We start from the raw sequence: 12,451 nt of genomic DNA on the forward strand, positions 1-12,451 counted from the left end.
ACAGGCAACAGACATCAATATAAAATTCAGAGAAATTATAATTGTTGAACATGACTTCAGCATGATTACAAAACACAATACGGAACACACACTCTTTCTTCCTAACAGCCACACCGTACAATATTACACTTGCAACAAATGCATCACATGTATTGTATTCAGACACACACAAACTACACAGTGCTCAGTATCACCACACACTAACATCATCCTGACAATTTGTCAGCTTCCCACAAATCACTGAGGACAACCGAAGCACCTTATAATGAACTGTACATTATAGCAATAACAAATCTCCACTGTTCCCCGTCTCTGGCTGTCATCTCTGCCCCCTGGTAAAGGATACCATCTACACTCTGGGTAGGTAATTTCCATGATGGCTCAGCCGCACCCCCCATTGACTGTTATGACTGTACAGGCTACTCATCTCTTCAGCACACCATGTTTGCAGATTAGAACTTCCATCTCAGTCGTGTCACACTGCACCCAAAGCAAATCTCTGCAGCACCACATACCAGTCCTGGTGCCACCCCATGACTTGTCTCCTGCTAGCTATCATGATTTCAAGCAGTAGCTGAAGTTCTCATAGCCACGTCTCCCACTCTTACTGACGCAATGCCCAGCTCGCTAGTATGGAAACCTGAGCCATTGCACTGATCTTTCACTCGGCACAGCTGACTCATCACTTGTGTGTCATGCCACCCCACCTAAGCTCGAAGCCATGCCACTGTGGCTCAAACATCACCAACAAAACAAACCCTCTTTCCAAACTAAGAGTGCCAGAGGAGCTTTGACGCAGCTAGATGAATGGGAAGGCAGGCAACCATGCTGCAAAATTAATTCCACAGCACATTTGACAGTGTATAATCAGAATGCCACCAATTTACAAAACAGATAAATATTTCTTAATTTTCTTCTCAAAAGCTCTGCCTAGTCATATGACCAACTGTATCCTCACCCACAATTACTTCTTCTTTGAAGGCATTACCCACAAAGAAATCTGAGGTACAGCTATGGGCATCTGCATGGCACCGTCCTGTGCCAGCCTATTCATGGACCATCTGGAGGAATCCTTCCCAAACCCTTCACCTGGTTCAAATTCATTGACAACATATTCATGATCTGAATTGAGGGTGAGGATACCGTGTCACATTCCTCCAGAACCTCAACACCTTCTCCCCCATTTGCTTAACCTGGTCCTACTCAGCCTAGCAAGTCACCTTCCTCGATGTTGACCTCCACCTCAAAGATTGCTACATCAGCACCTCTGTCCATATCAGACCTACTAACTACCAGCAATACTTCCACTTCGACAGCTGTCACCCATTCCATATCAAGAAGTACCTTCCATACAGCCTAGCCACCTGTGGCTGTAGTGACGACCAGTCCCTCTCAAAATATACTGAGAGACTCACTGAGGTCTTTACAGACTGTAATTACCCTCCCAGTTGTGCACAAAAACAGATCTCCTGTGCCGTATCTATCCAGTCACCATCACCTTCCAAAGTCCCACCGTCCAGCCACAGAGGAGCATTCCCCTCATGACTTAATACCACCCAGGACTGGAGCAACCCAAATTACATTCTGCACCAGGGTGTCGACTACCTGTTGTCATGCCCTGAAATGAGAAATGTTCTACTCGCTATCCTATCCACCCCTCTCACAGTGGTATTCCACCGCTCACCGAACCTACACAATATCCTTATCCATCCCTAAACAACCCCCACTCCCAACCCCTTGCCTCATGGCTCATATCCCTCTAATAGACCTAGATGCAAGGCCTGTCCCTTGCACCCTCCCACAGTTACCTACTTCAGTCTGGTCACAGGTATCACCTTTCCCATCAAGGTCATATGATCTACAAGCTAAGCTGCAACCACTGTGCTGCATTCTCACCCAACATGACGTTCTTCATTTCAAGGATTTCTACACAGTCTGTGCCATGTGGATCCTTCCCACCAAAACTTCTGAATTGCACAGATAGGAACTCCCTGCTGTATCCTACATTCCCATAATCCTCCTGGCCCCGACCTACATTAGTCATTGTCCTTATCCATCCAGCCTCTCCCCTGCTTCCATTCCAGCATCCTAGAGCCCTCTATGCCACCCTCAGTCATTTAACTTTTCTCCTTTTCTGCAACGCTCCCCCTGCCCACCCTCTGTCTAACCTCCTGACTGCACCTAGCTGCCATACCTTCTCTCTACCTCATCTCTGCACAATCCCACTAATAGCTCTTTAACGTACCCCACCCATACCCACTATCCTTTCCCCTCACACCCCCAGCCTGCTCCTTACCCCCACCACCTGGTTGCCTCTCCCATCAAGCAGTCTAGCTTCAGTGGCCATAGACTGTGGTTATGTGTGTGTGAGTTGCATTGGTGTGTGTGTGTGTGTGTGTGTGTGTGTGTGTGTGTGTGTGTGTGTGTGTGTGTGTGTGTGTTGTCTATTTCAATGAACTTCTTGTTGGCTGAAAGCTCGCGTTCTGACAGTCTTTTCATTGTGCCCGTCTGTGACTCACCATCTCCACTATATCTTGAGTAACTACTATCCTTTTTGTAATAGTGTTACATTCCATCCTGGATTTTCCATTGTTTGAATTTCTGACTAAAAGAATACTTGTCTGGGAGTAAATGAACAGAACTACAGTCTGAATGACTTCATAAGCAGCCAATTGTTAGAGACCTTTGTTTTGTTGGAACGCATCCTTTAAAACACAACATGCATTGTGTTATTTACCTCTGCATCTAAACTCTGGAAACTACCATGAGGGGCATGGCAGAGGGTATATCCCACTGTACCAGTTATTAGCATTTCTTCCTGTTCCATTCACATGTGGAGCATGGGAAGAATGGTTGTTTGAATGCTCTGTGTGTGCAGTAATTATTCTAATTGTGTCTTCATGATCTGTGTGTCAGCGATACTTAGGGGGTTGTAGTATATCCCTAGAGTAATCGTTTCTAGCTGTCCCTTGAAACTTTGTTAATAGACTTTCTCGGGATAGTTAACATCTGTCTTCAAGAGTCTTTCAGTTCATTTCCCTCAATATCTCTGAGACACTCTCCCATGGATTAAGCAAACCTGTGACCATTCATGCTGCCCTTCTCCATCTATGTTCAATATCCCACGTTAGTCTTATCTGGTACAAGTCCCACATGCTGGAGAAATATTCTAGAATTGGTCACACGAGTGATTTGTAAGGAATCTCCTGTATAGACTGATTGCAGCTCTCCAGTATTCTACCAGTCAAAAGAAGTCTACCACCTGATTTAGCCACGACTGAACCTATTTGATCGTTCCATTTCATATCCCTACAAAGTGTTACACCCAAGTATTTGTACTAGTTGGCTGATTCCAACAGTGACTTATTAATATTTTAGTGATAGGATATTATGTGTTTTTTGTTTTGTGAAGTGCACAATTTTACATTATTGAACATTAAGAGCAAGTTGTGAATCTGCACCAAGTTGAAATTTTGTCAAGATGTGACCGAATATTTATGCAACTTCTTTCAGATGGTACTTAATTACAGGTAACTGCATCATCTGCAAGAAGACTGATTTTGCTATTAATATTGCCTGCTAAGTCATTAATATTCAACATCTGATGATGAATCTCTATTCAAGATAACATGTCATGCCCTACATACCAAAAAGTCCTCAATCCAGTCACAAATTTCACTTTATACCCTGTATGATCATACTTTTGACAGTAAGCATAGGTGTGGTATTGAGGCAAATGCTTTTCAGAAATCAAGAAATACTACCTCTACCTGGTAGCCTTGATCAAAAGTCAGTATGTCACATGAGAAAAGTGTGAGTTGGGTTTCACTTGAATGATGTTTTCGAAATCCATGCTGATTCGCATTGAAGAGGACATTCTGTTCAAGGTACCTTATTATGTTCAAGCTCAGAATGTGTTCTAAGATTGGTGCCACTAACAGCCTTTACATATGACCAGAATTTCTTTGGGTTTTGTGGAAGGTCACTTGACAATATTCTGTTATGGTAATCGTTGAAGGCATCTTGCTTTGCTCTCTTGACAGCCAAACACATTTCGTTCAGCATCTCTCTATCTATAGCCCTACACTTAGTTTTACAGCTATTGTGCAGCAATCTCTGTTTCTTTAGAAGTTTCTTTACAGTGACTGTATACCACAGAGATTCCCTCTCATTGTGAACTGTTCTACTGGGTACACATCTATCCAATGCATGGTCAACTATTCTTTTAAACTTGAGACAGAGTTTCTCTACATGCCCATGCCCTGTGTTGTAAGTTTCAAGTTCTTCATTGAGATATGTCACTACTGATTTTTTGTCTAGTTTACTGAACATACATCTTCATGCTTGGTTTAGTAGACCTATGTACTTTGGCAACCATTGTTGCCACAACTGTGTCATGGTCACTGATACCAATTTCAGTGTGGACATCTTCAGAGAGGTCGGGTCCATTTGTTGCTGTTAGATCCAGTATAGTTTCATCTTTATGGGGTTCCTAACTATCTGTTCTAGGTAATTCTCAGAGGAGACATTTAGTAAAGTTCACAGGGTGTCTTATCACGCCCACCACTAACAAAACTGTAATTTCCCAGTTGTTTGTTGGATCATTAAAGTCTGCACCATTGTTTACAGTATGATTGGGGATCTTATGTACAAGTGAACTGAGACTTTCCCTAAAGTTTTCGGTTACATCAGGAGATGAGTCAGACGGATGATGGAAGGATCCACTTATCATTTTATGCCCACTGCTGATATTGAGTCTTGCCCAAATAGTATCGCATACAGCTTCAGTTTCTGTCTTGGTGGATTTGAGTTTCTTGTCTATTGCGACAAATATACCATCTCCATTTTCCATTTGCCTATCCTTTCAATATACACTAAATTTTTCCCCAAAAATTTCACTGCTTTCAATTTCAGGTTTCAACTGGGTTTCTGTACTAAGTATTATGTGAGAATCACTGCTTTTCATGAGTGCTTCAAACTCTGGCTCATAGTTAGCAGTTTACCATTAAGATTTTAATACCCTCACCTGTGGGAGGCATTTCCTTCGATCTTAAACTTATACTTCTGGGTTTCCGACAGCTACCATTATCTGGATTCGATGGAAAGTCTCTTAATCAAAAAGACCTTTGTGTGCACCCCATACACAGTCAGCTACCTGCACATCTGACCTATTTAGAGGGATCCTACAGCTCTCAACCCTATAGTGGAAGTCCAGGAAGTCCCAGCCTAGCTTGACACAGAACCCTCGAAGTGTCTGGTTCGGTCCCTCCACTTGACTCAGAAACAAACAGCCATGATCAGTTCCAATGCTGCTAATTGTGAGCTTTGTTGAAATTCCATGTGCAAGGCTGCTCTTCTCAGTATTGTCTGCCAGTTACTGGAATGATGCAAGAAAGACCTTGCGGAGCCAGGTTGACATATATTATTTGTTCCAACATGCACCACAGTCAGCAGTTAGTTGCACCCTATTCCTTCAATGGCTGCTGGAATAGCCTCTTCACCATGTTAAATGAGGCCTCCAAGCACACACGCTGAGTGCACATGGTATCCTTTCCTGTCTCTTGCTGCCATTTCCCTAAGGGGTACCATCATTCGCCATACTTTTGAACTGCCGACGATTAATAGACCCCTACCCTTTTGCATTTGCCTCCTCCTGACACCAGACAAAACAGGTTTCCCCAAAAAAAAAGGCCAAGTGAGTCCCACTGATCCAATTTCAGTGAAAGGCTGCACCTCAAACTTATTGGTTAGGGGGACTGGTACAACACCCTGAGTCCTTCCTGGTCCCCGTCCATCCTGTTCAGGATGCCTAGATGTACCATTGACATGCCACTCACAGTCAGGTGGATGGGTAATGACAAATCCTGTACTTTCTGCAGAGGAGACAGGATCCATAGTAGAGGATAGTACTTGAGGTACTTCTCGTACAGATATTTACTATTAAAAACAGTCTTGATCACGATTTATTTATCTAGGTGACCGGTTTTGACCACTACTGTGGTCATCTTCAGACCATTGAGTAGGAACCTCTTTCTGTTGGAGAATCACTAGTAGTGATTCTCCAACAGAAAGATGTTCCTACTCAATGGTCTGAAGATGATCACAGTAGTGGTCAAAACCGGTCACCTTGATAAATAAATCGTGATCAAGACTGTTTTTAATAGTAAATATTTGTAAGACATTGATCACATAATGTATTCAAAAGTAACTTCTGGTACAGGTTTCACAGGTACATGACTCTCAGGAACTCTTCCAACATACTGATTCGCAGTAGCTGCCAATCATTTGACAGTTGTCACAGCAATTTCCATTTGCTTACGAACATCAATCAACTCATCCCGTGTTTGAGAACAGCATCACAATGGGGCTGCATTTTTGCTGGTGCAGTGTATTACAAGGCAGTGAACAAATAACTTTAAATTAAGCCCGCTGATTATCTTTTACTCTGTGGAGCTAGGAAGTTATTAATTCCCTATAAGAACTGAAGCAGATAGATAAAAGGAGATTTCTATTAAGGCAACACAAAAACCTGTGTTACTAGTTTCCTAAAATGTTTTAATGTTAATTATAGTTGTTACCAAACTCAAAAACATAGTTAACGTATGATAAATGCAGATAATATATAGGGCTATTCCTCTTTAAGGGAAAACTAGACGTAACACAATGTGTTAGTTAGGAAATTTGCTACAGTAACTAAATCACAAGCGCTGATTTGCTGCGGGTTCCTCTGGATTTTCCTAAGGTCAATGGTAGCTTCTGATAATTCTCAAAAACGCACATTTATTTGTGTTGATATAGAATGAAATTGAGGGGTGATGTGTTCTTTGGCTGAACTGTGGACCACAAATGCTGATTTGCTGTGAAATAAATTATGTGTGCAAACTAACGTATTTCTCATGTAATTGTACAATGAAATTAGAGAATGATTGTTTCCAATGTGGGTAGTCATTCTGTTGTAAAAATTTTGAAAGAGCACAGTTTAGTTTAAGCCTACAATGGACGATAATAGTACTAGTTTATTGTGGCACTTGCAAATGTTCAAAATTTCACTGTATGTCACAACACAAACAGCTGTTGAAACATGCAATGAAAGATCACGCAGATGAGATGCAAACAGCAAAATATGCGAATCTAGAACTTTAAATTGGCACATCATCTTGTACGTGCAGTCCCACATGAGTGGAAATTCCTAGATTGGCTTTTATACATAAGTAAATGTGCATATTGCATGGATTTTTCACTGCTGATTCTGTGCACATTTTTACACTGGCAAGCTGAAGATGAACACCGCAGCATAAGTTTACCTCGATCAAAATTGCTAAAATGTGCAGCACCAATAAAGCACATCTTCTGCCAATTGCAGCTAACAATGCACAATGGTTGTAATGAATCTCAGGATCTTAATTGTTTCATTTGTTGCCAAGGACAATTATTAGGCTAACACTTCCACACTTTCACATAGTATAAACATTTTCTTATTATGAATTTCAGGTGTTCTGAGATTTCGTGAGTATACAAATAAATGTGCATATAGCAGTAATTATTATATAGTATTACCTTTTTACATGTCAATATTCTTTCTTTCTCTGTGTGTGTATCTCTCTCTCTCTCTCTCTCTCTGTGTGTGTGTGTGTGTGTGTGTGTGTGTGTGCGTGTGTTTGTTTATTATTATTATTATTATTTTTATTATTATTACCACTAGTACTACTATCATCGCACCACCTTTCTATTTGTAGGTTAACTTCATGGGTGCTGTACAAATTACTGCCCTGTTTCTTGACAAGGATTGTGGCACATCCAGGACAAATTCAGATGTTGCATCTGGCAAGTAGAAGAGGGGTGCCTCTCATTTTTCTTCCACTACACCGCAGTCACTTAGATTACATATTGATTTCTTTTATTCTTCTCAACAACAATATCCGTTCACCCCTAGTTGCAGCTGGAGATAACCTAAACATTCCTGTGTTTGGGTAAGGACACAAGCTGTTAAATTTTTTAATGTGCCTTGAAAAAATTATCTATTATTAATGGAATAATATTTATAATTTCAAGTGGGGAGAGACTTTAAAAGAAAACTTGTTTTTCAGATGGCTCTTGAGAGGCCTAGGAGCATTCTTTATTAAGAGACGAATTGATCCAGCAGTTGGTCGACGTGATATAATATACCGAGCTGTTTTACATACATACATGATTGAGTGCCTTCGGGCAGGTCACAATATGGAATTCTTCATTGAAGGTGGAAGAACTAGAACTGGAAAACCATGCTTTCCTAAAGGTACATGTAACTATACTGTAATTCTGTTTTATGTGTTGTACCTGTTGTTCATTTAAATAGTTCATGATGAGGTTATTGCTTCTCACTATAGATCATTTCGAATTTCAGAAGTATTTATATTTTGTGACTGACACTTGCTCTTTTTATCTGTGAAGGGGGCCTTTTAAGTGTCATTGTTGATGCATACATGGATGGCACAATTGAAGATGCTCTACTTGTGCCAGTGAGTGTAAATTATGAGAAACTTGTAGATGGCAATTTTGTACGAGAGCTTCTAGGCCAACCCAAGCAGATGGAAACATTCACTCGTGCAATTTGTGGCATCTGGAAAGTTCTGAGTTCAAACTATGGAACAATGAGAATAGATTTCAACCAACCTTTCTCATTGAGGGTAAGTGCATATCTTCAGAAAGGAAAAAATATATCTTCCAACACAATAATTTTATTTTTATGTGAAATGAATAATATCTCATCAGTACTACAGATAAAAGATATGGTTTTAACTACTTGCTTTAACTAAATCCATTTTCACACATTATTTTTCTTCACTTCCAACCAGTTTTTCTGCAAATTTCATGCTACTTCTTTTCAACATAGTGTGTGTCTTGTATTATATGTTATCCACTGAGTACAGAGGACTGCATTTATTGTCAGTTTTAAATAATAATCATTACATATTATATTTGTCCAAACATATTGCATATGTTATCAAATTTAAAGTAATTGATTCACGCAATGTGGTCAGTTGATCCCATTATGAAGAGCCTCTTTTAGGCATATGTAATTAGTTGGGAAGTAATTGATAGAAAGAAGAAACTGTTGTTGGTGTTGTCTGGTTTTATGTAGCTATCCATGCTACCTTATCCTGTGCAAGCATCTTTATCTCGAAGTACGTACTGCAACCTACATCCTTCTGAATCTGAAACCATTATAAACAGCATACGTGCGCCACACCAGCCATGGGATGCAAATAATGTTAGTCAGATTATGTTATTAATAAAAATGCTTTATGTTAATTGGATACACTTTGAATGGTTGTTAATAAACGTTATATTCAGCAGAAATGTACTACTTTCACTACTTTGAAGGAAGAAAAGGACGCTCTTTTGTTTATAATATGCAACTTTTCCACTTAATCTATTGAAAAGATGGTTGAAGGATTAGAATGACATGTAGCTCATCTGTGCAATGTGGGGCCAATGCTTGTCATCACCTGCAAGCTCAGCAACTACATTGTACCAGCAGTTCTGAAATTGTGACACGGACACTAGGGCAATAACCAGCATTTTGAGATACTTTGATGGCATTTGATGGGCCGCGCACATTACCTCAAATGCAACGAGAGTTGCCTCATTTTGTACAAAAGCAGGCCAGGCTGGGCGTGTTGACCAAGCAGTCTTTGAACCAGCGTCTGCTGTATGTCGGCTTCGCTCTGAGGCCATCAATGTTCTTCCTCTGGCTGCTATTGCTGAATGGGGCAAGGGCCAAACCATTGCCCTCCTACTCATTGAGCTGTGGGCTGCTGTCGGCACCCAACATTCACCTCAGCTGGGCAGGACAAGACCACCCCACCCCAAGTGTAACAATAACATACAGCTGCCACATCTGATGCGACATTGCTGAAATATGCCGATCATACATAAGTGATGGACTACCTTTGCCTAGAGACTCGGTACAGCATAGAAACTTTGCCTGAAACAGCAAGCGGGCAGTAAACCGTGAAATGAATTGTGAATGGTGTGGACAAAAGTAACCACTTGAATACATTGTAACATAACATATATCAGTTATACTAGTGTCTCTTCACAGGACTTGTGCATAACTTTCAAAATCAGCCAGTGCTAGAACTATACCAACTATAGAGACTTGTCATTTGCGATTTTTTCTGAGCCCAAGTAGCTGGAACAGTGAAAATGGTGTAAATATAAATAGGGGAACAATAGTTATCTTAGAACTTGTGCTCCGAACTAGTGTTTATAAAATATGAGCAGTAGGAATAGCTTCTTCGTTGCAACCAGACTTTAGCCACTAAGGAATTTAGTGGGCCGAATTACTCCAGGATGGCAGGAATGTAGTAGATCAAGCATAAGATGAGCCCCAAATGCTTGTTGTCACCTCCATGCTCAACACTTTCACCATACCAGTGGCTCTGCAACTGTGACTCTGACCTTGGGGCAATAACTGGCACTTTGAGACATATCAATGTGACGTTAAGTGGGACGAGACTTGCCTCGCCTGGTATAAAAGCAGACTGTCCAGCCAGGCTCGGCTTTTTGAAACAGTGGGCTTTGAATTGGCGTCTGCTGTGTGTGTTGGTTTTCACTGCAAGGCTGCCAGTGTTCTTCCTGGTGGCTGCCACTGCTGGATGGGGCAAATGTCATACCGATGCCCTCTAGTCACCAAGCTGTGGGCACCTGCTAGTACCTGACATTTGCCTCATCTGGGCGTGACACAGCAGCCCCTGTAGCAGCACAACAATAACATATAGCTGCATCTGAACAGCATTGCTGAGGTACACCGGCCATGCAGGGCTCAGCACTAGTGGGGCAGCAGCTACTGCTGTCCTCGTGACACTACTTCTCACCACCGTGCAGAGAGAGATTGATGCCTGACCACACTTATGGAACATGGACACTGCAGGAAGATGATGAGCCGCACTGTCAGGGGGAACGCGTACCTATAACTGCTGTAATTTGGAGCAATAAAGAGCTTACATGCATTCTGTCAGTTGTGCGGCAGCCATCCTCACCTCCAGTGGATTTGCATAGCCCTTGCTAGCCCATCAAATCCCCAGTGCCATCCTGATCATTAGAAGAACATCTCTTCCACCCTTCTGAAGTGGTCAGTGCATCCCTGACCCACTACAGACAGAAACATGACGTATTCTCCTTAATTCCATAGCTGTTGTGCTAGTGAGCACTTAATTCTCATAGCCTTTTATGAAAATATTTAAATTGCTGCCTTACTACAATTTTGTAGAGATCAATGTGAACCCCTGCTTTTACACTTTTCAAGGGACTTTAAAAAAAAAGTGTAAAATGTGGGAAATAATGTTTTAAGCCATAAAAGCTACATATAGGATACTCCCTTGCATTTTCACACTTTATGTATGATATATGTAAATAACAGGCATCATAAGACTTGTCAGGGACTTGTTTGTTATCTAATGAAGCTTTATTATCTAACAAAAACCGCTGATATAACTGGAACGGACAACTGTCTGGGAAGTAGAAACGTTTGACTCAATTTCATACATCATAATCGATGTTTTTGGAAAGCCTGCAGCTGTCATTCATTATTTAAATAATGAAATACTGCACTAGTTACGTATTTTTTCATCCTTAGCACAACACGTTTTGAGAATTTTTTCTCATTGTCAAGTGCAAATATATACAAAAGTATTTTGTGTGGTGTTTGAATATGTGTTATTCTGCGTCTCTTGCATTGTAGTCATCTTTTTGAGGTTATCAGGTGCTATGCTTCCTCAGTTATGTAGAAAACCACACACACACACACACACACACACACACACACACACACACACACACACACACACACACAATCACTCAAAGTATGTGTGTTAACATCACAAAAAATACATACAAAAATACTACACTTGACAATGAGAATAAATTCTCAAAACACGTTTTGCTCTGCATGAACAAAACACGTAATTTGCATTGTGTTAAAAGTAAAAACATATCAGCAACACAAAGTGAATGACGGTATCAACTAGTGCTGCAAGTGGCCAAACGCCGAAACTAGCTAAATATGGTACGACAGAGGTGTCAGGATGATCTCAACAATCATGAAAATGTGTTTGCGCAGTAGAGACAGTTTGAAAATGGTTGTGATTGGTTGATATCTAAAATTCAAACTAACCGTGTTACCCATCAGCCATCATGCCAAGTAGAGCTAGGCAGCAGCGGGAGATACAGCACGAATTGTTCCAACTTTTACACGTTCATGGGTTGAAATCCTCTGAGTACAGTGCCCTGGCATCAAGAAACTTAACCACGTAATATTTGTAAACACTACTGGATGGCCAGCATCATTGTTATGCTCCACGAATATTTTTTCGTAAAGCATAAATCGCGGTAAAATTATAAATACATTGACGCAAAATTTGGTGCAAATTAACATTGTGGGCATAGGAAATTTGACAGGATTGATATA

The 12,451-nt window shown here is 40.9% G+C and overlaps 1 protein-coding gene across 4 annotated transcripts in view; it reads left to right on the forward strand.

Moving 5' to 3' along the window:
- LOC126251523 (glycerol-3-phosphate acyltransferase 1, mitochondrial) overlaps positions 1-12,451 on the forward strand; it is a 386,686-nt gene that overhangs the window by 278,946 nt on the left and 95,289 nt on the right. For all 4 annotated transcript variants that reach the window (XM_049952007.1, XM_049952006.1, XM_049952008.1 and 1 more), the window contains 3 exons: positions 7,737-7,970; positions 8,088-8,275; positions 8,431-8,666. In XM_049952007.1, coding sequence (XP_049807964.1) covers positions 7,737-7,970; positions 8,088-8,275; positions 8,431-8,666 — 658 coding nt within the window. The remainder of the gene's footprint in view (positions 1-7,736; positions 7,971-8,087; positions 8,276-8,430; positions 8,667-12,451) is intronic.

Source organism: Schistocerca nitens, chromosome 4, assembly GCF_023898315.1.
Source record: "Schistocerca nitens isolate TAMUIC-IGC-003100 chromosome 4, iqSchNite1.1, whole genome shotgun sequence".
In the NCBI taxonomy this organism is placed as follows: domain Eukaryota; kingdom Metazoa; phylum Arthropoda; class Insecta; order Orthoptera; family Acrididae; genus Schistocerca; species Schistocerca nitens.